This window comes from Syngnathus floridae, chromosome 8, assembly GCF_059516105.1.
Source record: "Syngnathus floridae isolate MCC-2025c chromosome 8, RoL_Sflo_1.0, whole genome shotgun sequence".
In the NCBI taxonomy this organism is placed as follows: Eukaryota; Metazoa; Chordata; class Actinopteri; order Syngnathiformes; family Syngnathidae; genus Syngnathus; species Syngnathus floridae.
In genome coordinates this window covers 4,798,716-4,825,432 of record NC_142420.1, presented here as the reverse complement: position 1 = coordinate 4,825,432, position 26,717 = coordinate 4,798,716, and the positions used below count along the sequence as shown (strand labels likewise).

Genomic DNA, 26,717 nt, shown 5'->3' with positions numbered 1-26,717 from the left:
TTAGCAGGCCTGCTAATAAATTAACTGTCAAGTGGGGGGGTAGACGGCTGCCTGGCATCCCACGCTTTCTACGCCGCAGCACAATGAACGCGGGAACAATGCACGTCCACAAAAATCACACCTCAAGTTTCGAGAGAAAGGAAAGGAAGTGTGGGATGTAGCGCTCACTGCTCCTGCGAAGAAATTATAATAAATCAGTCAATCAATCAAAAAATTATGCATGCATATTTGCACTTAGGTGCTTGCTCTTACGAGTGGCTTGTCGAACATAAAACACGAGGCCTCATTTGCACTTTTCTTCTAGGATGAAAATGGTGGCGTGATTAAAACAATGTAAAACTGTTTTACATATTAAGTCATTGTTCATTTGCTTTAGCGCAAGTCTAAACTATGGGACTAAATCATTTATGTACAAGGAATCTGATATTCACTTACCTGACTTGTGTGAGTTCACTTCAAGGCTTGGTTCTTGATCCCTTTTTGGTTTTTCTTTTTCGGTCCTTTGACAATGTTACTGTTTCAGCACTGGGAATTTTGTGAATTATGTTGTTCCTTTGCTACTGAGGAACCTAAGTACATATGTTAAAATAATCTATCCCATTTTCCAGGGTCACTAAACTGGTGTCTATTGTAGGTGATTTTGTGAATACTCTGGACAGGTGCTCAACCAATCAGTGTCAAAGAAGAATTAAAATTGTAATTCCAAGTTTCTTAATGTTTTAGTTTTCTTTTGTCCTATTCATGTGATCTATATTGCATGATTATTGGTAGAAAATATTCTCTATGTTCCTCTTTTCCAAACCGTCACTTGTATGACTTCCCCATTTCATCTCCTGGAAATTAGGACGTTATAAATTTTATATTGCCCTTTGGAGCAATGAAAACACACTGCCCGGAAAGTCACCTTTTACAAGGCCAAGATTAATACAAACAAAATAAAATTAAAATCAAACAAGACATAAGAAAATTGCAATTTTTTCCCCTCCCTTTTCATTATTTTCACAGCGTGCTTGTGGGCTCCCGATGGAATCAGGGCAACTACATGCACCTCCAGAAGTATTTCCGCATCTTTTCATATGGAGGGTATGACTGTGCCAAATTTTGAGCAAAATCTGTAGAATTTCAAGAATGACGTACTACATGTGCTCAATGACCAATCTCTGAGTCGCACTCAGATATACCTTATAATAAATAATGTATAATTGCATTCTTAGTGATGACACAATAGGCCACACGTTGTGGTATTTTTGCAGAGGAGACCAAATAATAGGATGAAAACACTAAAGAGAAATTTGATATATTGAAGTTGGGCACACTTAAGAGAGTTGCAGTGTAAATGGCCAAAGTGGATTCACTTCTCGCTATGGGAAGCGGCTTTGTTAGTGGATTCTGGAAGTCAATTCTATAGGAAATAAATACACAACTATTCACACTCGCATTCAACCCAATATAGTAAATTGCAAGCACATCTGTCAAACTCATTCAAACCCAGAACCTCAACTATTTAATAGACAATTCATTTATTGACGCATAAAACATCCTTCAAACAACAAACCCAATTGAAGATCAGGTCTCTGCACAATGCTTAGTAAGCATTTTTATTTCTATACAAAACATAGGAGCTCTGCTCAAAAATCACAAAGCTCCTTTAAATGTAATGGCAGGTATTCTGGAGAGCAAATTGAAAAAGGGAAAAAATAAAACAGCATTCCATCAACAAATATTTCCAAGCAATAAATATGCATTTATAAATAGTGTACATTTACATAAAAAAAACAAAAACAAAAAACCTATGTGCAACCCTTTTTCTCTGACGTGGCCTTGTGTCTACAAATGATTTATCAACATTGTTCCAGCAAAATTATATATAAAAAAAAAAAAAAAAGGGAAATGTCGCCAAGACTTCATCACTCAACTGTTCACATTACAAACATGTTCATTTATTTATACTAACATATAAAAAAGACCAGCTAGGTGATGGCAAACGGAACAAAAAAAAAAGAACTGAGAACAAAAGAGTCAGTAGTCGGGTGATTTGAAACCATATAATATGTACAACTCTTAGATTTCATGTTGGGAGTCCAGCAGTGGAACAGTCTTTAGGAGGAGCTGCCTTCCCCCCCTCCAGTCCACTGGGGGGGAGGCGAGTTGCATAGACGCGCAGCTTACGCACAGCTAGCTGCCTTGGGAAAACGCTACAGAGCGAGCTTTAAGAGGACTGACGGCTTACTTCCTAAATGAGATTGACGACGACAATGAAAAGATGCATGGATAGAAAAAATGTCCAGAAGAACATCAGCGTCAAGACGAGGAAGGCAATGGACTCGCCTATGAGGAGAAAACGACTAATTATCAGTTAAATGCTTGACACCGTGTACAGAGGAAAAAAAGAACAAAACAAAAATGGTGGCTTTGTAAAATGATGTAGTTCAGGGGGTTTCAAAACTTTGGAGAGAATCTTTTAAATGTCCCTTCCATCAAAATCTCAACACGAGTACGAAATCGGCAGTGACTCAATTTGACGAGTGAATTGGCTGTTAAAAACGAACGCCAAATGAGTAGGCAATCAATAAAATGATTTCAGATTTGAAATACGATTCCTGCCCCAAATAAATAAATACATGGGTGTGTTGCGGTCAAGTTCCTTGCTGCATCACTTCATGGAAAACGCCTAAATCTGCTGGCCAATTAGATGACAGTGATGTCATGACCTTCCTGGGCTTGTGTTCTAGAACCAGGTTGGAGGTCCTAAGGAACTGTGACTGTCCGACCCCCAATAAGTGTCACGGAAAAGCGGCTTATGTATTGCTCTGTCAGACGCACTTACCAGAGTGAAGCTGTCATAGACCTGCATGAGCTCGTCAACCTTGTACTGCTCCAGCACCACAAAATTGTCCAGGTTGGGGCTCCCCCTGCGGGCACAGTCCTGACAGTGCACCACGTAGGTCTTCCTGCTGTTGCTCTCACTGGTCACAAAGAGCAGGTCGTACACCTCCACCTGGACGAGGATACACCGGTATGAGCGAAGCAGAACCCACAGGTGGAGGATGAGATACAAGCATGGCCCATGTGGCTTACCTCACAAATACTGCAGTAGTGCGCAGGCTCATTCTGGGTGCGGCCGTGCCACACTAACTCCTTCCCACCAGCCAACAAAAGCTCTCGCTGCATCTGACACTGCTTTAGAGTCCGCAGCAAGCAATACCTAAAAAACACACATTGGCTCAGATTACAAAAATATCAATTATTGTGTGTAGTGTGTGCATCCATGCACGTGCATAGTCAGGGGAAAGATTGTGAACCTGTCAAGATGTCCTAAATTTCTGCAAAATTGGTCATACATAGTCTAATCATCATAATCAGGCAGGGGTCCAAAAACTACCACCTTCAGATTTGGTCCAGCCCCCTGAACAATACCAGTGAATTACGAGACTATTACATAGAACGTGTCGGTCTGTTCTAACCATCTGCAGATTTTCTTTCTGTGAAGAACCCACAGAGGGTTATCATACATGTCCCGATTTTCCTTTTTTTCAGTTAAGAGCCAAATGAGGGTTATTTATTCCATAAATCCGTCTGGCGCGGATACGTCGATAGCAAACAAAGGTTTGATGATTCAAAGTGTTCCACCTGTCTGCAGGTAAACCTTCCTTGCATGATTGTGCTGATACAAGACAGCACAATAGTTCAAACAACAAAATTTGAGCACCTGAGAATTTAAGCACTATTCAAACCTTGTAACGACTGAATGATTTCCAAGCACCATAGGAGACCGCAGGCAGTCATGTAAATATCACCTTGGGCTATAAGGCAAAGGAAAGGTTTTTGAAAAGAGAGGCAAGATCTCACTTGATCATCTCAAAGAGCTTGTGGTCGGACACTTTGATGTTGCGGGCCAGGTTCCAGGAAAGGTGGATCATGGGAACAATGGACTTGACACTCTGCAGCTTATTCCACTCGTAGCGCTCTACGGCCAGCTTGTACTGATGGGCTGGAGACGTCAACAGATCAAACACCTCATGATAAAATCATAATTGGCAATGAGCAAGCAGTCTTCTGAGCATGTTCCTACCTGTGAGGGGTCCCACGTTCCACGCAATATTATTGCACCAGCCAATAGCCTGAACCCAGTGGATGGTGCCTGTGTTGAGCCACACCAGGTCCCCGGGGCGCTGGATGAAGCGGTACACGGGCACGTTGGTGGCATACAGGTCTTCCAGGTTTGGCCACCAGGAGCCCATCAGAAAGTTGATGTTGTTCCTGTCATAGAATCCCCCCAAAAGTCAGCATCAAGACTGTAAATCAAACATCATGCATGCAGTAAGTTACAAAGCTTCTGACGCACTTTTCACAGAAGCTATTGATGACGCCCCAGTATGGTTCCGGCACAGCAAACCACTCGCAGTCACCAGGGCCGATGTTGATGTTTACCGAACAGAAGTTATTGTTCTCTTGGTGACCTAAATAATTACACAAATGGTTATTACTCATGAACGTGACCAGAGATTACAAGTGATGATTTACTATCCTAAGGCTGTGTTTACCTGGTGTCCTGCTCCCAGGAACCTTCATGTAGAGCTGCACCGTGTTCATGCCCAGGATGGTGTGTCCCACATGGCTGAGCAGGTTGCCCGCTGATACCACCCGTGCGAAGGCTGGCAGCTTTGTCAGCTCCTGAAGTTGCTGCTTCCATCTGGAAGGGAGGGGAACATTACAAAGAACATGAAACATCTTGAAATAACCACAATGTATCACATTGGACATCTTTGTGTTTATGGACAACTTAGGTCTTTAATAATGTTCTTACATGGATTAAAATATATTCTATTAAATGGTATTTAACATCTTCATTTCCTTGATGTAATATATGCAATGGTACACACTTTTTTTCATCCGAGAGGTCTATGTTGGTGCCAAACTTGATGTGCTTGAAAGGGCATTTCCTTCGCCGACTGAAACAAGAGCATCAAAGTTAGGAAGAGGAACATGAAAATAGGTAATTCCATTAATCCACACAAAGAAAAGCCACCTGTCAGATGAGGCTGCCTCTACATCCATCTCCTTTTTCTTCTCATTCTCCTCCTATTTCAGAAATACTGTGAATATCAACTAAAACATGATGATGTGTATCTCAACAAATGGCCATTCCACCTTCAGGAAGTGAAAATGGAAGACAATTTGGATGGCCCACGGTTACTACTGACCCGTAGCGACTCCTGGAAAGACGAGGCCTGGTACTGGGCGTACTTGATGATCGTGGTGTGTGAGCGGCTGCTCTCACAGCGCCACATCTTGCGGCTGCCGCTGGGGTCCCAGTTCTCGTCGGTAGGCTGAGCCAGTTGGGTACGCACTTCCACCAGATGGTCGGGATTGGCCTCCACTAGCGTCTTAGTGGAGAAAAGGCCCAAGTCTGCGCAGAGCAGAAACGTAGCGATGCAATCAAGCATGAATATCTGCATCTTTGAGTCTTTAAACATGGAGTTTGGCATACGACTGATCCTGCTTTTGTACATTGTACTATTTTTTTCATACACTGATTTGAGCATATTAATTAAGAGGTGGGACGTGTCAATCATACTGACAGTCTGATAAATTAAAAGAGGGGTGCATAACCTGGGTTGTCAATCCAACAAAGACAACAACTAGCCTTAGAAACAAACCGAACTGCCAACATAGAGAAATTCCCTTCCAGAACAATTTATCTTAAATTTTATTGTTTTAGAATTCTGCGGTTCATTTTTAATAGGGTGAGTAAAATGTAAGCTGTTTCCTGATCATTGAGTTTAGACAATTTTTTGGGCAAAAGATTTCCATCACAACTTCAGTATTCATCATCATTAGATTACGTAAAGTATCATTTCAAAGTTAAAACAGTATATAACTTGTGTGTATTATATATTACCAAGTTTCGGTCCTGTGGAGGAGTTTGTAAGAATTTGATTTAAAAAATACATCAAGAGCAGCATGATTAAAATTTTCTCTCTAGATTATCTGCCGTGCAGTAATACTTGTTTACTGCAGATGGCACTGTTGCCAGTTGTGTCAAATAACCACAACACCATTTGAGGCAGCAGTGTCCATGAAATATGATAAACGAGAGCAAACAAACACTTGAGAGAATTTAAATCAATTAAAAAGGGACATGAAGTGGTTTCTTACCTAGTTTAAGGGCTCCTGCCAAACCCCTGATGACTGTCACAGGGTTAGACGCGTTGGTGCAGAACTGATGGAGAGGAGGGTAGAAAGCATCCCTCTTGTTTTCCAACTGTCAGGAAAGAAGCACAAGGATTAGCCACCACTTAAGACCGCTTCCAGGGAGGTTAATGAAGAACCGTTTTGCATCATGTATACTGTATGTGAGGGACCTCGACTCACATAAATACTGGGCGTCGGCGGGTTGAGCTTGTCCTTTGGCAGGGGAGGGGAGGGGGTGCTCGGGGGGCGTGGCGGCGGGCACTTGTCCAGGATGATGCTGCTTGTCGACAGACCGTTCTTGCCCAGGTTTCTGAGGCATGGTAAGTCAAGCGATTAGCTCAAATAAGAAGTTGGCATGAGAAAGCAAATACAAACAGCCCGAATGTGGGAAAATAGGAAGCATCGTACCTGCACGCTTTGAGCACCTCACTGGAGCTGGGATAGATGGACACAGAAGACCAGGGAGCCAGGCCCACAGGGGCCAAGTGTCTGTGCGGAACCCTTTCTGGAGTCTCCACCTTTTGTGGGCTGTGAGAGTCCTCTTTCCCATTCACTGTGGGCCCCTGACTGTCGGTCTGGTTGTTAAGGCAGGAGAGGCTATCGGGGGATTGCACAGCGGTAGTAGTGGTGGTGGACATTGGCGAGGATGCCGAGAAGTTCTCCGACACAGCATTGGCAGCATCCGCATGGACATTGTTGATTTTCGCTGAGAAAGGCCCTCCGTGGTTATTACAGTTATTATTATCATCATTCGTGGTGGTGGTGGTGGTGGTGGAGGTGGTGGCTTTTCCCTTTTGCAAGCCTGAGAGTGGAGGATTGTCTGTAATGGGCGCACTGGGGGCTGGAGAGCCAGGTCTGTCTGTCACCCGCAGCTGGATGTGATTAGTCAATCCCTGCGTAGGAGTGGCGCCGGGACTTGGGGTGATCCCTGCAGCAGTGATGGTTTCTGGACCTAACGTCAGAGAGGCCACTGCTCCCGTGTTACCCCCAGAAGGCGCATTGTCTTTGGTGTGGAGCCCTGAGGTAGTGGTGGAGTGGGGAGGCGAGGACAAGTGGTTGGGGGTGGACCTGGGAGAGGTGGGGGATAAGGAGGAGGCAGAGGATGAGGCAGTGCAGGGCCCAGAAGAATGTCCCACCTGATTGAGAATAGCCGAGGAAGAGAATGAGGTCTGCGGGGAGGAGGAGGAAGAGAAAGGGGGTTCTCCATTGGGACCTGCCGAATGTGAACCTGGACCTTTGTGAAGCCCCTAGACAAAGAAGAAAAACAATGACTCAAAATATGAAGCGGTTTGCATGACATTTCATGAAGTTTTTGGATTGTTTTTGGAATTTGACATGTTCAAACTGACACATTAGACTTCAGAATATTTAACATTAGATCAGTTCATAAATGATCACCCTTGTGTTTTTAGTTTTGTATGTTTTGTTGTGTCTCAAGTGCCTTCAGACAACTTTAGCCCTGATTTGGTACTGTATTGAGAACATATTGGTGGTTTGCCAGTACCTGAGTGTTAGCGCTGCGATTTGGGCTCCTCCATGTCTCATCTGAATGAGCGGGACTAGCGCTGCTGGTGCTGGGGTGACTGACGGCTGTGCAGTTGTGAGGTAGAGAGTTCTGCTGCGCGTAAGGCACGTTTCCGTTGCTTGTGCTGCCACCTCCCGACACCATCGCGTGGTCCCCGCCAGGAGACTGGGTGTCGAGTGGCCCAGATGATGGACTTGAGCATGACCCGTTGGCCGTAGGCTGGACGACACACGGTGGTCTGATGGCTGCCTGATTCAGGGGGGAGGAGCAGGGGGGGCCTTCGCGGCAGTTGGGAGACTTGGCCTGAGGACCGTTGGAAAGGCTGGGCTGCAGTTGGCCACCCGCCATTGCCTGCTGCCTCACCTGACATGGCAAGAAAGACTGAGAAACTCTGTCTACTTTTTTAAGGACTATTATAAAAGGTAAAAATGTGTACCTGCTGTTGATGCTGCTGCATGAGTGAAAACTGGTTCTCCAGCTGATCCAGCATCTGCACCTGGAGGGGCTTGAGGATGGCTCTGTTGGTTCGCAAGTGTTCCAGAAGCTGCAAAGAAAACATTCTTATACATTCTCACTTAAAAATGTACCCAGGCATCACACCGGAAGATGAAATAAAATAGTATTTGTTGTAAACGTGCAATGTGCTTGGTCTGCCACTAGGGGGCCCTTCATCAACATTCAAGGAGAGAATTGAGGTCCAGGTCAGGAAATTGTCTTGCAAAATGTATAGTATGCATTATCTTCCAGTCTTAAATAGTTTGCCATCACAAATGGTTCAACAAAACAACATTTACGAGGGTAACGACTGGAAAAGCCTAATGCCACCAAAGTTGTACAAAAATTAAGCTCCACAGAATACAGGCTACTGAAAACCATTGTACAATGACTTCATATTTCCCACCTGAAGCTTCTGCGGCGTAAGGTACCAGCTGTGAACCGGCTGTGGATTGGCGCTGTTTGGACACAGGTCCGCAACACTCTGCACACAACCAAGGAAGAAAAAAAAAAAAGGGTGGGGGGGGTCGGAGATCAGTATTTTCACTCAAATTGCAATGTGTGCGAGCTGGGCACAAATGTGCAGCTCTTGGCATTACTTTGGCTGGGCTGGCAGTGCGTTTCTTTTTGGCAGGACTGGCCTGTAGGTCGCTGTGATTGCTGGTGCTTTGGGCTAGCTCCCCCTTACAAGCCTACAAAATCCAGCAGAGAAACAGCTTGTGATGACAACCATCTGCGTTTTGGCAGGCAAAAACAAACAAAACAAAACGATTGCAAAAAGACCACTCAAGTCATTTTCGAACGAGAATGAGAGAGAAAATAGACATGGGTCCCTCTGCATACACCCACTACATTTACATGCTTCCAAATAAAGAATGTATGACAACACTCTGATTAAAATACCGCTTGGTTTCACACTTTAAATCTTAATCAGAGTCTTCATGGTGTGCTTGTGGAATAATGCAACAATCAGATTGCATCAATATGCAAGCATGCAGGCTGGGTTGCAAGGCAAATTACTTCAAATTATGCAAAGATATGTTTGTTTCTTAATAATATGATGAGATTCCATGAGCAATATCATGCCTTGCATAGTTCTTTCAATGCAAGATTGGTACGTAGGTACATCTTTACATGAAGTGTAGTGGGCCATAATATGACGCTTGTCACGCTCCGTATCATTTTGCACCTGAAAAAACCCATTAAAGATCAACACCTCTCTGTCCCCTCTGGATCTGCACCTTTGCAGTTTTAGGTCTTTATGTCCATGCCAAGATTCAAAGTAGCCTATTAGAGCCACTCATTTTGATTCTCTCTGTGGCTGAAGTCTCTAGTAGGAGCTGGTTCTCTCACCTGCTGTGCCTGTGCAGCGTTCAAGGCCCCCTGCCTGGACGTGAGCTCAGCAGGGATGGGCAGGCTCCACGCCTCCTCAATACTAGGGAGCATTTTACTCTTATTCTGCAGACTACCTGGCTGTAGGTTACACAATTGAGCCTAGGAGAAATTGTGCCAAGACACGTTTTAGTACGGAACCAACAAGACAACACAAATTGGGGAGAACGCATCACAAATGTTTCATGTAATGAAGGTGTTTGATCATTACCATAGCACCAAATTATGAAATAATTCATATCTCAGTGATCAGATATGAAAATGATTTCAACAGGCAATGAGTCAACAACATCTAACAGGATTGACAGCGTACATTTACGAAAGGAATACAGTCTACCTGCAGCAGCTTGATGCGTTGAGCAAGCGCGGCAGTGTTGACACATGCCTTGCTGCGCGTGGCATTGACGTAGCACTTGATGGCGTCGTGCGGCTGTCCGCAGCTCTCGTAAAGTGTGCCCAAGTCCATCCAGGCGGCAGCGTGGTTGTGGTCCAGTTGTACGGCGCAGATGTAGGCCTGCAGTGCGTCCATAGGCTGGTTTTGCTGCTGGTAGAGCACCCTGAAGCAAACACCAAAATGGTGACTCCTTTGCCATGTTTTTAATTCAGGTTTGATTCACCCCATAAATAATTGTGCAAGGTTTAAAAAGAAGGAAAGGGAAATTCTTGATTTTCTGTCACCCATGTGATAATTCTGCATCAAGGATTGAGCGTTTCTATCCTTACCCTATGGAGCACCAGGTGTCAGCGCTGGCCTCTGACTTATCGATGGATTGACGATAGGAGATGAATGCATCCTGCACTTTGCCAATACTAGAGTAGCACCTGAGAGATGAAAGATGAGAGACAATATGTTGAATAAGCTGAATAAAATGAAAGCTCACATGAATAATTGAGTCAATTTTAAGCTTTTTTTCTTATCCTCACCTGCCAAGATAGTACCAGGACTGGCCAGAGTTTGGGTCTGCTTCTAAAGACTTCTGCAGACACTGGATGGCATAGCTGTCCTTGGTGTCTTTATCCCCAAGCTGCTCCACTGTGTGATGCATCCAGCCTACGGGAGACAAAACCAAAAACCTCTAAACCTCTTCTTTAACAAACATTGTTCAGGTTGAGCACCAGTGAATCCCAAGCAGGGTGCTTCGGTTATTAAAAATGCAGCGTATCCCTCACAGTGCTATAAAACAAAACAGCATTAACAAGAAAAAGTGATCCTTCCATGTTTTAACTACACTACAGGTACCGGTCTTATTGTAAACAGACCATTGCCCCCTCATAATTGCTAGTTGACACACCTATGGCGCGCCACACTGATCGTCATGACAACCCAAGCTGGCTAGACTGGTTAATGTGTTTTACTACTGGGGGTGGAGAGTCAGTTGCCCGTGTCTATGGCGCAACTGGGAGAAGATCTTAGCATGCTACGTATGGTCATCAATATGAAAGACTCAGCCAGGCTTTAATGGCTTCATAAAGCTTTTTCCGTTGCTATGACATTCCTTATTATTTCCTGTGGGTGTACTCGGCTTTAAGGCTGTCAAATTACTGTTACTGTTCCATGGAGGAAAATAGAAATGATACATCGTAAAATGATGGAAACATCACTAAGCAGCCTTTTGGAAAGGTTTGATTAAAATACATTGTTATTTTAATTACAATGTTTTGTGAAATAGCAGCGACAAACGATTTATCTGAGCATCTTAACAGAACCGAGGAAAAAAGGACTGCCGTGACTGTGTTCTTTCAAATGTCAACAAGGCATCACTGAATCACATAATTAAATGATAGCAGTGCCAGCGTCTGATGTGTCTAATAAAATACTTAAATGCGCTCAACAACAGACCAGGACTCAAAGCGTGAAAGACAAATGTTAACGGCAACGAGGAATCCCATAACACAAGCTCTGCTTCTCTGTGATACTACTGGATTTATTTTGATGTATTATTTTTAATAACCGATTAATCGTGTCAATTATTTTGTCAATTAATACAATAATACACATGGAGAACACTATTGGCGCAAAGGGGCAGTGAGATGCAGCAGGGACCGGCAGGTAAGGCAACGAGAGTGTGTGTATGTGTTTTCTTGACATGCATGAAAAAATATTTGACATATTCAGTTTCAGTCATATATTATGTCTTTTCGGTCTCTGATTAGCCAGTTTGTTGTTAAAAAAAAAATAATAATTTTAATAATATTTTCCTGTTAGGTCAATCAGACAATTTCAAAATATAGGACTCTGTTTTTTGAAAATATTTAAAACTGTACATTTAAAAGAAAAGTAAAATATTGCAAGTCACATAAGTGTCGGAGATTTAAGCCATGTTAGAAATGTTTGTGTTTTGTTTTGGACCAATATTCATCGAAATGAACCACAGATAAAGCTACCAAAGTGTCACTTTCTGAGTGCCATCCACATGAATGAAGTAGTTCCGAAGATCCAGTGACACTCACCAAGCTGTTGCAGTGTGGTCGCCTTCACCTGAGCAGGAAGATTGTCCGTCTGCAATAGACTTTCATAAGCTTCTTTCGCTGCTCGATATTTCTTCTGCAGGAAAACAGACAAGAGACAGACGTCGATCCAGTCAAGACAGGATGGTGTGTTTTATGACACGAGGCATGCAGACAAAAGAGCTCCTCACACTTGTAATGACTGTCTGGACAAACACAAACTTGGGAGGGGGAGGGTCATAGAGTAAGAGGAAAGGCCAGACTCAACACGTCTGGACCATTAAAGTGTGTGATTCTATCGGGTGGCCACTAAATCACCACTGCAGTTGTGTGTCCATATGAAATGTGAGAAGCTGTTTGTTTTGACTCTGTGACCTGACTAACCTGGCGTCTGAAATAAACCAAAAAAAAATACCACGGAGATGGCGCATCGGCTTATTAACCCAAGTAGGCTAAAGACAAAGATGATCCCTCTGATATTCAGCCCGATTTCACCCCTCTGAAGTGAGCAAAGGTCATCTTATATGAGCACAGGTGTCAAAACTCAAGGCCTACTGGCCACATCCAGCAAACCACATCAGAAGAAATGAGTTTTGGCAGAGGTCTTTTTGCTCCCTTTCTTTCTTGAACAAAGTGCGAGTCGTTTTCTTAACTTTCACTCCCAAAGACAGAAGGACAAGGAATTCACAAATAGCTAATCGGGATTTAAAAGGTGATCGAGCGATCTCGTGCACAGTATAATAGCTAACATGATGCTAATCTATAGCCAATTACCCATTCCACATTATCTCAATGGAAAGCAGCAGCAGCAACAACAGTTATGAGCCAAGGCAGAATAAAGCTAAGAACCCATCTTAATTTCAATTGCAGTTTTCTGAATCAGAATACAATTAATTATAGTCAATTAACTATTTAATTAACTAATTAACAAGTGATATACTGTATAATAAAGACTTAAAAAATGTTGGTAGAGTCAACCCTCACCATCACTAGAACGCCAGCAGAAGCTACCAGCTGACTCTAGGAGAAGTGAGGAATGCTTTTGGGGGACGAGGGAGCCTGAGTCTTATAAAATATGTATTCACATGTTGTGTGGGACAGTACGAATATGTAGTTGTATTGCAAATGCAAAACCAAACATTTTCTGACACAGAAAGCCTTAATTAGAGGACGTGGGCTAATTTAAAAACATTCATTACTCAGTGACCTCACACGAGAGAGTATAGCATGCAGAGATTATTTAAGTATATTGAAAAAATGAAGAGTTTGTGCCATTTACCTGAATCTCATACAAATGAGCAATGTGGAACTGAACTGTGTGGGGGGGAAAAAGAAGCAGAAAAAATTAATTAATATTTTCTTGTTAAAAATCAATATCACATGTTCACCCCATAGTTCTCGCAGTGGGTAGAAATTGCATCCAGCACGGAGGACAGATGGGAGGAGTGGAGCGGGATAGTGGTGTGTGTGTGTGTGTGTGTGTGATGTGAAAAGCCAGTCAGCATGTGCAGTGTGCATCTGAGATCTCGCAGCTCTCTTCTGCTCGTCTCCTAGGCAACACCATTTTTAGGGCGGAAACGGCAGAAGAATACAGAATAATTTCCCTGCTTCCTCATCTTTTCTACATGCCATGTAGGTCGAGGACAAGACATTTCAATAAATAGTGGCGAGCAGTCGGCGACTTACTTTCAGCCTTGGACAAAGTGCAGAGGTTTGAGTCGATCAAAGCCAGCTGAAAATGCTGCAGAAAGGGGGAGGGGGAGAGAACATTTCAATTGCTGTTAATCTCTTGTCAGGATAGAAACCGCAGTGTGACAATACCATGTTAAAACTGAAAAAATATCAAAAATAATGAATTGAATCCACACCACCTTTAGGTATCATGAAGCTAGATTACCAGAACGATATATTGGGTGGCAAGGTGGTGGGCTCACTGCTAAGATTGGAATGCACTGACAGTATGTTTTGAAGAATACAACAATAGCACACGTTAACCACGCCGACCTTTAATTGGCGTATCAGCTGCAGCAGTATGATATCTTAACGGCAGTTCTAAAACCACTGAAATGTGTTGCTTGGTGACTAGATAATTGCATTCCTGCATTTCCATATAAACAGTTTAAGGGTACCAAAACAATGGACCTAAGCTGAACCAAGCTTTTGGCAGACTACTTTTGGGTGAGCAACCACAGACGTTTTCTGATTGGTTGATACTGATAGACAAAATTATCTGGACAAGGACCCCAACATTTGGCACTGTCCTTTTAGGGTACAGACTACTTGACATTTTTATGTTACCAAAATTAAAACTCCAGTGATGCCATACTGAAATACTGCTAAACAAAATCCACCATTTTTCCGCTTTGGATTGACCGTAAATTTCGGACAATAAGCCGCGATATTTTTCTCAAATTTTGAACCCTGCGGCTTATAGTCCGGTGCGCCTTATATAAGAAAAAATCTAAAATATCCCCAAATTTTACCTGGTGCAGTTTATAGTCCGAAAATTATGGTAAATAAAAAATTCTGCTACAATGATGCAGTACATAACTACTCGGCCCCCTTCCGGGTGAGATCAACAAATGTCATTCTGGTTGAATGGACCCATCGTCTCATACCATGAACATCAACGAACATCCAATTCTATTAGAATGTACACCTGCTAGTCTCTTTACATATGAATCTCCTCTTCATTGTATCTCGCTGCGCACCAGCAGCCAGGAGCAATCAACTGCACACTGGCTGTGTGATATCTTATAATTTCAGTCATGTCTCACGTGGCCATGGCCATGCATGAATGCAATCAAAGTAGAGGTGGAAGGGGGAAGTCAAAACCTTCCCTTGTATGTTCTATGCACCTCCACTAGTCTAAACACGGTCGTCTCATTAAGATTGTGTTTGTGGAATACAAATTAAGCAGCAAAATTTTAGACTCGTGAGGGAGCATAAAACATATTGCACTGATGATTGGACTAGACTTCCTATTTAATGTCAAAATGTATGAAAAAGATAATGCAACAAATCAAATTATATTTTTTCTGACCAGGCACCTGAGAACACCTGTTTAAAACTAAGAGAAAGTCAAGTCAGTTTGGTTCCAGTGGCTGTTCTCAAACACCTCCTTGAGTGTCCACCCCGCCGTAAACCCATTAAAATTAAGTATACAGGAGAGATGGGCGAATTTTGCCCATAAAGCGGGTAGGTGGAAAATGGTGCAGATGTACGTAGCCATGAAAAATCCACCCGACCACAGGGTACAAGAGCCCCTTCATCTCTGCTCACAGCTTTCATCGTTTTTAGAATTGCATTATGGCCTGTGTGAAATGCTCTCAGGGGCCATATATGACCCACATGCCGTAGGCTGCCCACCTACGTTCAAGCATGGTGCTGTATCTGGGTCAGCTGGAGACATGAGAATAGCACACGGTGGCTTGGTGTCGACATTCAAGCTTCACATTTACACTTGGAATCGCAGTCGTTGAAATACCAAGCAGTATATTCACAGTAAGGCCCTATAATGTTTCAAGAGGCAGTGACAGCCACACAGACAATCAACTGTCGGAATGAATGAGGGCCGGCGGCGCCAAGCACATGCGCACACAGATGCATGCACACGCCAGCTTTAAATAAATTGCCTCCTAAGAGACTCGGAATATCATTTGTCACAAATCAGACATGCACAAAAGTGGTACCTATGTTACGGCGGCTCGTCAGCCTCTTCCTGGAAGCCCTCACGCATCGTCCTGCGGTTCCCTCCCGTCCTCACCTTCCCCCTTCTTCACACTTATGCTGATAATGCGGCACTGACTGTTAGCTTGACATTCCACCTCCCTCCTCATATCTGTTGCCTTCCTCTCTCTCTCTCTCTCTCTCTCACTCTCTCGTTTGCTCACTGCTGCCTTACTTCCCTCTGCCCCCTCCGGCTCCTCCTCTTCTCGTCTACTCTGGTGTCAGTGATTACTATTCAGCAGATGGCTGCAGTGGTCCATGCAGCAAGAGAAAGAGATGGCACAATATTACCTCAAAGGAGCTACACCAGCTCCAATTGGTTCCTCATTTATTTAGGTTCAAATAAATTACTCTTTAAACAGCATTGGTTTTCAAAGAATAAATGAAGCAACTCATGCATCCCATTCTTTACATTAACTGTCACAACAATAACTACAAATGTAAACCCAACACATACTGTATAAAAGACAAAGCGGTGAGATCAAAACCTGAATTATATTACCCTTCCAAAAGAAGAATAAAATTGCACAATTTGGAGGTAGCTGCTCCATTCGAAATGTTCCTTTTAGTTTTCAATGGCTCATTATTGGCAGAATCCATCCCAGTACTGCGACCCAAGGCAGAACCCGTGAAAGCTTTTTATCTGTTTTGGTTTGGTTAACTCCTGCTCGCTGGGACCTCTGCCACATTTTTGAACAGCAAGCTGCCTCCGTTAGATAGCGAGCTCCAGTGGAAATTAGATCTAGTGATGTGCCCCGAGTTCACTATTGAAAGCGTTAACATTTTTTTGTTTTGTTTTTTCCCAACTTTGGAGGTTCTGGGGAAGTGGACCAGTCGCACAGTGTGTGTGCGTGCGTGTGTGATGGCAATGAGCCAGCATTTAAGCGGGAGGGCTGCATCCAAGGCTGAGCGACGATACATAGCACGTGCCAACATGCTTCGTTCGATAAAGTGCTGCCAAGGCGTTTGCATAGACGCATCGTTATGCACCATTTCACCATCTTAATATATTAATTAGGCTTAGACAGCAAAAAGGCAAAGCTTCACAGCAATAAAAAAAAAAAAAAAAAGTCTGTGTGTGTTCCCTCTAATTTTCATTTACAGAAACAGGTCGTATGCATATATCAGACCGAGATGTCACCATGCGCTTCGCGAGCTGTTTGGGAGAGAGATTGACTGTTTGATTGGCTGTGAATCTTGTTTTAACGAACAGTGTCGACTTTATTTTTTTACATTAATTTAATGTCATGTGAAACATAAAGCATAAACGTCCATTTGCGGTGCTAGTAATAGCCACGTAGACGGCTCATTTAATGACGTGACATCCTCTTTATTGACGTCTCCATGAAATGAGACTGAAAATTCTTGCCTCATTTCCCCCAAAATACTCGCTTTCTACCTCCTTCCAAATTGCTCCTGTGGATATGAGATAAGAAAAAGATCTGTCCGTGGTGGTTACACGCTGGACCACATTTAGTTCCGTAAAGACTACATTGCGAATGACTGTTACTTTTCTTCTGCATATGCGGGTTACTTTTGGAAGGCATTAAATTCACACACTAGATGGACTTAGTGTGCATTAAACACGTAAACGCTTACCCGCAAACACAAAAGTGCTGCCAAGATTAGTCCGATGGACTTTGTTTATTTGGGAGGTATAACGAGATTGGACAAGGGCCTCCATGTTTTCATCATATAACCAGATATGTAGATTGTTTAAAGACAACGAAAACATTCATGTGCAAATATTCTCAATTATTGCAAGTTATTTGAAGCAAGGATAGCAGAAAGCATGTATCCATTGAAGAGTGCGGCCGTACCTTTAAGCTGGACTCGTGGTCTGTGTTGACTTTAAACATGAGTCCAAGTCGCAGGTGAATCTCTTTAGCTCGAGAGAAACCGGAATCAATGTAGAGCACCTCCTGAAACGCCTTGATTGCCCTGCAAAAGATGATGCATGTTGATTATGAACACCTAAAAATGTTTCATGATCACATTTAGGGCTGTCACGATTGAATATATTTAGAATTTCACTTTTAATATTTATTTTACTATCAATTCAATTCATTAATCAAATAAAATTGTACTTGCATTAAAATGTATTTTAGAAAAAATCCCCAATTCTGTTTATTTGGTATTACTTCGTGATTAAAAAACAACAGCTAAGCAATATCACACAAGAAGTATTGATGGTCATTGTTTTCCAAAGTCAAAGTATATATTTGCAAATGTCTTATTTTGATGAAAGACTAGATAAGACTTGCACCGACTCATGCGGAAAAATTGACCCAAGACAGGTCCGCTGAAAAACAGCTTGAGGTTTTGGCATGGCCGGCCAACTTGACTGATTTCAATGTCATTGAACGCCTTTGGGCCATCATCAAGCAGAAAATTCGCGGCAGAAAGCCAACTATGCTGGCCCAGCTCAAGCCAAATCACTTCTGAGTTTTTCAGTGGGGTGAATTTTAGAGCTGATGTAATTTTTACAAGCAGGCCGATTACATAAGTGCCAATGTTTAGCCCAATCAAGGGCCTCTTCAAAAGGATCCAATGCAAGTTGTCATATCAAGCGTCATTATGTAGAAAAGAAAGTTCTCCATTTGTGGATGACAACAAACCAACAAGCCGTGTTTCATTTATTATCATGACAATAACAAAACAACACACAATCATGTTACTGGAGCTTCCAAATAAACGTCTTCGCTTTTGTGGCTGGAATAACAACGGCATGTTAGCTTGAAACCCCTCTCAGTGAGCTCTCATACACACATACATACGCGAACACACACACTTCGAACTCATTGCTCCCATTCCCTCCACCGGACCCCTCCCACTCCTCCATCGCTATGCTTCGCTATCGCCCTCTCCTCCCACGCTGGCAGAGCCTGAAGAGAATGCTGGGAAAGCTCAGTGGTGTCACCAAGTGTGAGACAAGACTGCAGCTAATAGAAGAACCCGGGTTACGATCACAGTGGAAGCTATTAAATTCCTATACAGCTTTCTGAGATTGGACAGTCATTGCATTTCCTAATTACAAAATGAGACAGTTCACCTCAAACTGTGACATAACCCACTCACATTCACACAAAGCAAGAATGCAAATAGCACCGTTGCTGCTTTTACCGTCTTAGCAATTATTGTGTTAACATGCTTTTGCCTCAACTTTACAGAACAGTAAGATGCAACAATAACACCTTTGACAAAGCCCATCCAAGAACACGCAATGATCCATGGGATGGAGGGGACAATATTCCACCATCGGGTAAAGTACCAGAACCATAAAAGAGCTGGGATGGTGCCGGTTTAAATGTTGAATGTAGGGAATGGCGGAAAAGGGCTGTGAAGATTCATAAACATTCATTCCTTGCTCCCACCACATGATAAGTACAGATGTCCTGATTCTTTTTTGCTGTTATTTGCATGCAAGTTTGAGTCCAAGTCGCTTGGCTTAGATTATCTGCCAATACAGAATCTCTATTCGTTACCCCTCTTCTATTCAACTGAACCCAATATATCAAAACCCTCTGCGATATTCTAAATGTGCAGTTATTCTTTACTTGGTGTTTTTAATTAAATCCATTAAATATTTATTCTAAATAAAAATTTGAAACATTTCACCTAAAAATTATTTTCTTTGTTTTTTTTTGCGATGGACATATGAATTTTGTAATACTTTCCTATGTTTCCTTGAATATGTACGATCATTTTTTTTTCTTTTCCTGGTGAAAGAAGGGGGTATTCTTTTATTTTAGCCTATTTGTAAAGTGACAAGCAGAAAGATAAAATTTCTTCCAATGGATGTCAAAAGGTAAAATCAGCTTTTGTATCCAACTGTAGCCATTCATCCAAGAGAATAAGTGATGGTTCCATGCAAACACAGTACATTGGCCTTGTGCGCAATTGTACACGCACAGATTTCACATTTAAAAAGGACATTGTTAATTTAAAAAAAAAAAATGCATTGCAGTATTTTTGTGCTAGTCTTTCAATTATAAAAGTCTTTCAGGGGAACAAAAAAAAATGCACTTAATAATTTTCAGCCAAAAGTTTTCAGGGCCATCAAGCCACCGTTAATGTCAGACCCTGCCAACGTGCTGCCCACAACTTTAACGCTGCCTTGATAGCATGTACGCTAATTTCTTTGAGTCAAGCGGTTTACTTCGTCGCATTAACACTAGCTAACGCGGGTAGCTTCAAAAGATCCTGATTGACCCAACCACACATACTCATATTGCAAGATTGATTTATTAGTTCACATGCTCATAGAGATAAAGAAAATAAATAGTACTCACCACTGAAATGCATTGTAATGGAAGTAGACCAAGCCGAGCCCGTATAAAAAGGCAGCATTCTGGGGGAAATGCAAGAAAAATGTTATTTCACATCTGCAGTATTGTTCATTATTAAACTCCTCAGCCGATAGATACAGTGCTCTAGACTAACTTGCACTGGTTGCACTGCTACACCAAGCTCTGTAGTTGAACTAAAATGGCCTTCAGGAGAGAAAAAAAATAACTCACACATTGTCTTCAACTACTTAGTTGTTCTGTAAACTCACCTTCCAGTAGTCCGGCTGTAAAGTGAAGTACCGCTGGTATGCAGATAATGCTGAGAATAAGGAGATGGAATTAAATTCAGAACGGTCAATGGAAATACAAGTAGGTTGTCCAAAATACAGACAATATTTGAAAATATCATACAAACAATTTCAACCTTTTGGATAGTCCTCCAACAAGAGGTGGAAATGGCCAAGTTGACAGAAAATGTCAGGATCTACTTTCCCTTCTGCTTTCAGGATGAGGTTGTTATAGCAGCTAAGAGCCTGGATGGGAGAAAAAGCAATATTTGTGAACCGAACTATGATTAATAACTCTGACAAAGTGTGATAAATAAATGAAAAAACAACTCTAATTAAACAAATTTAAAAAAGAATATTAGCGTACATTGAACATGAAACGTAAATTTATTTCTGTTCATAGCTCCCGTCTTTCCTTCCTAACGCAGTTCTAACCAGACTTTTATGAAAGGTCTACCGTATAACAAAGCTTTTATTTTGGGTCTTTTCCGACTGCATTTCATTTTAGGCATGGGAATACAGACTTTGTAAATACAGTTCTTGTCTTAACATTATCATTAAATATGTTGCTCTGAATAATACAATTAAAAATTATTTCCTTGTTAAACACACAATTTTTTTTATCGTGGTGGAACAGATTAATGGCATTTGCATACATTTCATTGGGTAGAATAATTCGAGCAGAGCACAGACATAACAATTGTGAGGCAATATCAGCACGCAATACCACTCTTCACTCACCAACGAGAAGCCCACAAACCACATGTTGAAAGCCATCCTCAAGGCAAAATGAAGCTCACCCTGCATGCATATTTTGTTTTTATGGCTGCATTAAATATCCCACGGGTCTTTCAAACTGTATGCTAATATTTTGTGCAGCCATCTATCATTTTTATTACAAAAGTATAATCATGATCTCATTTTTAAGCTAACGTGATTAGCCCGGCTAGCGAAGCTAGTTAGCCTGGAACGTTCGCCAAGTATTTTCATCCCATCGCCGCCATTTTGCGTTCAATCTTACCACCGTTATTTTTTATAATATACTGAATATTGCATTAGTTATGTTTCAAAGTTTGTGTTAAGGAGACAGAAATGCGCTTCAATGTACACAGCGGACCGGTAGCGGCTACACGCTAGCATTAGTGGGCTGACGCACCTAGACGAGCGTTATTGTATGAACTCAGAACTGTCAACTTGTCGCGTAGCTATTATTTGATTTATCATTTGACTTTGTAATTTCCACGCACACTTATTTACATTTGATGGCTTTTCCTTGCACACTTTCTGTGCTTTGCAGTCAAGTAGCAAGCGTTGGTTGACTTCTAATCTACAATAAGCAAAATTTTGGCTGTGGATTTTGCGTTTAACTGGCATGTGTTTATCTCTTTTTTATTTAAATATATGTTGTGAAATAAACACGTATTGCTTTGGATACCACGTTGAATGAAACTTAAACATTTGTGAAGGTTGATATCGTGCATCGTTTGCTAGCTTGGGACTGTGGCGCGATTAAACGTGGCGTTAATGAAGCACACGGCTTTTAATGGTGATTGCGTTGTGTTAAAGTTGTGTAGGGCCACTCATAATTACGAAAACGTGATTATGGTGATCTAAATGGTGACTTATAGGTCAAATCGAGCAGATTCACGTCTGTGGACGTCGCTGCTAACAACATTAGCCGCATTAGCAACGAGTGGCGTTGAGAGGTCGCTGCCACTTTATCTCGGGAGGGGATGTGCACTAGTAAACGAGAGGAAATAATGGAAAGAGGCGACTGTGATGTTACACTGAGGTGGCATACCTTTAACAGTAAGGCCTTCGTTCTGGCGCCATCTTCTTGAAGCCTATGAAATCCAAACAGTGAACTGCAAGTAGAGGACACAACACAGGCGGTTCCGTGTTACTAGAGGGGGGCATTCGTGTTGTGTTGTTACAAACTGCGTAAAGCACACGCATAAGGAATGAAGCGGATATTTCCCCCAACAAAAAAAGACGTTAACACCACACTTGGTCTATCTAACCTGTCCATTCCGAGTAGGCGCTCTTTCTCTTGCGTCGTAAGCGTCGGAAAGTCCTCCTCGGTTTCACTCGCTTTTGCCGACGCCATTTTCTCCTCGTCATTAGCAGTGGCGCTCAAGCTCCGCGCAGCAGCCGAAGAGGAGGCGGTGGTGGCGGCAGGGACGAGCGACACTCCGCACGATTTCATGGTGGACAAGTTGAATAAGCAACGGGGAGCCGAGCCCGGCTGGCGAGACGACACGAGCAACGGAGGAGTTGCACACCTTGTTCGCTGCAACTCGCGCGGGGCGTAGCGTATTTTTCTTTCCAAATCCTCAAGGAAACGAGCCCTTCAAGTTAGCTTCCACCCGCTTCATTTTAACAGCGTGATTCCCGGCGCCGATGTGTGCATGGTGTGGATGCAACGTTGGCTTTTTTACGACTGGGTGTAATTTGATAATATCATAAACTTCCCCAACCATCGGCTCAAAGTTGTTGTAATTGTGTCACACTGGCAAACGCACGCCGCCGCTGTCGACACGCCTTCCGCGCTCCTCGTCCAATCAGCTGCGGGCCTGTACCAACACGTGACTGTCCCCGCTTGACGTTTGGCGAGCACGCGTACGAACACGCGCGTGTTGGCAAGAAAAGGTTCGGCCCTCGGGCCCCTCAAATTCTTGCGATTGGTTCCACCCACTGTATTGTGATTACGTAATCCTAAATTTTAGTGTCTAATTGGTCAGAATAGCTGCCGTTCAAAAGGGGCGAAAAAAAGGGGAAGTTGGGTTCCGACGTAGCAACCATTTTGTAGTTTTTGTGATTGGCGGACAGATAAGCGGTGACGTAAAAAAACAGCGTTATTAGAATGGTCTGAAACGCCAATCGCCAAACGCTATTTTATGTGAAAGTTATATTATATGATCAATCAAATACTGCATTATAAATGCAATAGTTGTTGCATGAACTGAATCACTCAAACGTGTCACAAAATAACCCCAAGTCCTACATTAACCACAATTCACCTGGATGTGACGTCAAATGTGACTGCTTCACCCAAACTGGGACTTGTGGTTGTGGCTTTTTGGAATTTTAGCTATTTTTCTTTTGTAATATGGCAGTTGTAAGTAATGGTTAAACCAACAGCAGAAGTGCACTTAATAATAATAATAATAATTCCATTTTTGGAAGCTTAGTGATATTGTGTTCACAGTTAATATAGTTTGGAGACAAGCAACGCCTTTTGAATGTCAAAAGTTCTCCAAGTGACAACGGACGTGAAGGCAACTGAGGATCCAAAATGGCGAAGCACAACAAGGGTAAGCAAGTCGTTAAGCTATTTTCTCGTCTTTTGACACATGTATATGCACATAAAATGCTTCGGGTGCAATTTTTATAACTGTATGAGTGGTGGTTATCTGAGTATCGTGCATCCTGTAAAAAGTAACAGTCTTTGGAGTACGATTACCTAATGTTGGCTAACTTTTTAGCTGCATATCATGAGGATGCTATCCAATGGTTTTTACTCCAGGACTTTTCGTTTAACGTTAACAATGTTGTGGGGGAAAAACAGCATATTAGGTTATTTTGAATAATGTTTGAAATGAAGTGGAAACGTCAGTGCGTGCTGTTAAGTCACGCCACAAAGATTCAAGGTAAAACAACCCTTGAGACTATTGTGACGTGCGAGTGAACGCCAGTTTCTGTGGTGCTGACTCATAAGTTGTACACCTTCTTAATGTTTGTAGATCTGGAAGAGCAACTCGCCGACAAGGTCGTCGATCTGACCGAGTACGCCAAACGTCAGCGATGGTGGAACCGTCTGTTTGGCAAGACGTCCGGACCGGTAGCAGAGAAATACTCAGTGGCCACACAGATAGCTATAGGAGGAGTCAGTGGATGGTAATTAATATATTTCATTTTTTTTATATGTATTATTGCTACACATGCTTTAGTAGATCAACCCTGCATATTTGATAGGATGTACATGTACAAATTTAAAGGGACTTTATCTACATCCATCCATCCATTTTCTATACCACCTCTCCCATCGGTCTGACTTTTGGGTGAGGCACACCCTAGTCTAATCGCTTGGACTTTATCTGACAATCCAAGATGGTTATTGTAGACAGAAAAAAATCAAGGCAAACAGGTCAACCACATATTTTGCCTTACAGATAAGCACTCACTTTTAGTCAACACTAACGGTCCAGATAAAGAATTATGAAACAATAAGTTCTATACTATATTGTACTTTACATTGTTTAATGTTTTGGTACCACACTGACCTCAAAATGAGGTGAATTGTTTAGGGAGATGCATAGTACTCCCCACAATCAGTTGCCCGTTCTATTTGTGTCCACGTCACTTCCTAATTGGCTTGCATTCAATTTCACGTTAGTCCTTGGGTTGACCATAAATAGATTCAGTGATGATCTTAAATCTTGACTAATGAGGAAATTGGTGATGGAAAAATCACTCTTAACCATACGTCATAGGATAATTGCTCAGGATAATGTTTTATCAGATAATCTGGCCTTCACTGACATTGATCAGACTCAAACTAGCCCTGATTGGTATGCATGGTACCCCACTCAACCTTAACAAATCCCCTGTGCTTCCTGTCAGGTGTGCAGGCTTTCTCTTCCAGAAGGTTGGCAAGGTTGCTGCCACCGCTGTGGGTGGCGGACTTTTGTTGTTACAGGTATTCATTTTTTATTCATTCATTCATTATTTTTGTCCTTATACCAACCGCACCAATATGAAATAACTGAATAGACCACGTTATTCACACTGCTTGGAGCATACTTTCTGAGAACCACCCACATGCCTTTTCTTACTTGTCTGCCCTCTAGATAGCTAACAATAGTGGCTACATCCAAGTGGATTGGAAGAGAGTTGAAAAGGATGTCAATAAAGCAAAGAAGCAGATCAAGAAGAACACTGACACAGCAGGTCCAGAGCTGAACACGTTAGTTGAGAAGGTGAGCTTTTAACACGCGCGCGGGCACGCACAGAAAAACATCAGCTTTTTTTTATCACATCTTACTCATTAATGTGGTTCACTTACTAAACTGATGGAGCAATCTTTCAACCAATCATACTCGAGCTCAGTTTGAGGTTTGTATTACATAACAGTGTTACAACAGGACACGTCAACAGTATTTTTTCAACACACCTCAAATTACTGTCTACATTTCCTATTCAGGGAGAAAATGGTTGTCACTGTTTAAAGGGGAACAAAGTCTCACTTCAGTTAGGGCCTTTAAGGAAATGTATTTATAAATGTTCATTTTAATATGTATTGTTTTGAGGATCATTATTTATGGAAATTTATTTGAAACAATTTGGGCAAAAGTACTATGTATGTACTTGTATAAAAATGTACAAATAAAGGCCGCCTCTCTGCCTGGTAATTTCCATCCTCAGCTATCTGAGGAGACTGCAACTGTAGTTAATTGGTTAATCTAGATGTTGTTTGAGATTAACAATCAAACTTGGTCAATATAATTTATGATGGGTTAGTGTGGCAATACTCAAAAATCAAGACAACTGTCTCTCAGTCCACAGCGTTTGTGAAGAAGAACATTGTGGTCACAAGCGGCTTCGTCGGAGGCTTCCTGCTCGGTCTGGCGTCCTAGGCTCACCGGACGAATGACTCCGAAATGTTTCGAATCATTCGGAAAAGGGATAAGTTGTTGCTCGGTAGATGGTCAATGCCATGACGCCATGCTTCCAGTAATCCTATAGCTGTCTTTTCTGTATAGAGTGCACGCCTTTTCCTCTCTATGTAAAGACACCGTACCTCCACTTCAAGAAGCATCATCGTTAGGGGTGAATACACTCTGATCTCGTACCAGGCCAAATGTTTGCACTTGTATTACAGCAGGGTTGTCAAAACTTCATGTGAGCCAATAATAATAAAAAGAAAATCCCTGTGGCCTCACTTTGGACACTCCTGTAATATATATATTAAAGGGGAAAACCTATAATAATGTTGCCACATTTTATTTATTGTTACCACCAGCGAAAAGTTACAGTGACAGTGCATTGTGTCAATCAAAAGTCATATTTGAAGAGAATTTTCATGCTGATTGGTTTGGAATTATTTTGGCCCTGCATTTTCTGTTTTGGTTTGGAAATATTTTGCCCTGTTTTTTCAAAATGCTTTTTAAATGAGCAATAAGTTAATGCTAAATGTATCTCAGAGTGCTCATAAATGTATGTTTAAACAAATAAATACATTTGAACATTAGTTTATGGTCTGTTTGTGATTTATTATAGTTCAGATGAAACTTTGGATACAAGCGTAAGTATATTTAGACATGATTTGAACTAATGTTTCTTTTGATGCCCTATGAA

General features: G+C 42.1%; 2 protein-coding genes across 3 annotated transcripts; one reads left to right on the top strand and one right to left on the bottom strand.

Annotated features, from left to right (window-relative positions):
* Positions 1-1,501: 1,501 nt before the first annotated feature.
* kdm6a (lysine (K)-specific demethylase 6A) lies at positions 1,502-22,900 on the bottom strand. 2 transcript variants are annotated; one of them, XM_088382705.1, is made up of 30 exons: positions 22,382-22,900; positions 22,162-22,225; positions 20,498-20,606; positions 20,343-20,392; positions 20,077-20,135; positions 17,605-17,725; positions 13,742-13,796; positions 13,335-13,369; positions 12,059-12,152; positions 10,532-10,658; positions 10,331-10,429; positions 9,945-10,164; positions 9,569-9,709; positions 8,815-8,907; positions 8,622-8,699; positions 8,157-8,264; positions 7,700-8,083; positions 6,604-7,442; positions 6,376-6,505; positions 6,160-6,265; positions 5,205-5,410; positions 5,030-5,082; positions 4,884-4,952; positions 4,545-4,693; positions 4,346-4,460; positions 4,073-4,260; positions 3,850-3,991; positions 3,079-3,205; positions 2,828-2,998; positions 1,502-2,328 (listed from the first exon to the last, which is right to left on the bottom strand). In XM_088382705.1, exons 1-30 carry the CDS (start codon positions 22,564-22,566, stop codon positions 2,302-2,304), a joined length of 4,344 nt encoding a protein of 1,447 aa, XP_088238831.1. In that variant the 5' UTR covers positions 22,567-22,900; the 3' UTR covers positions 1,502-2,301. The 2 variants fall into 2 exon arrangements, with proteins under 2 accessions (XP_088238831.1, XP_088238834.1); XM_088382708.1 differs by lacking the exons at positions 17,605-17,725; positions 20,077-20,135; positions 20,343-20,392; ... (1 more) ...; positions 22,162-22,225; positions 22,382-22,900 and adding an exon at positions 15,748-15,891.
* Positions 22,901-23,398: 498 nt separating this feature from the next.
* On the top strand, positions 23,399-26,610 carry fundc1 (FUN14 domain containing 1). The gene is made up of 5 exons (XM_088382710.1): positions 23,399-23,674; positions 24,104-24,257; positions 24,984-25,059; positions 25,211-25,339; positions 25,919-26,610. Exons 1-5 carry the CDS (start codon positions 23,656-23,658, stop codon positions 25,994-25,996), a joined length of 456 nt encoding a protein of 151 aa, XP_088238836.1. The 5' UTR covers positions 23,399-23,655; the 3' UTR covers positions 25,997-26,610.
* The last annotated feature ends 107 nt before the right edge of the window (positions 26,611-26,717 follow it).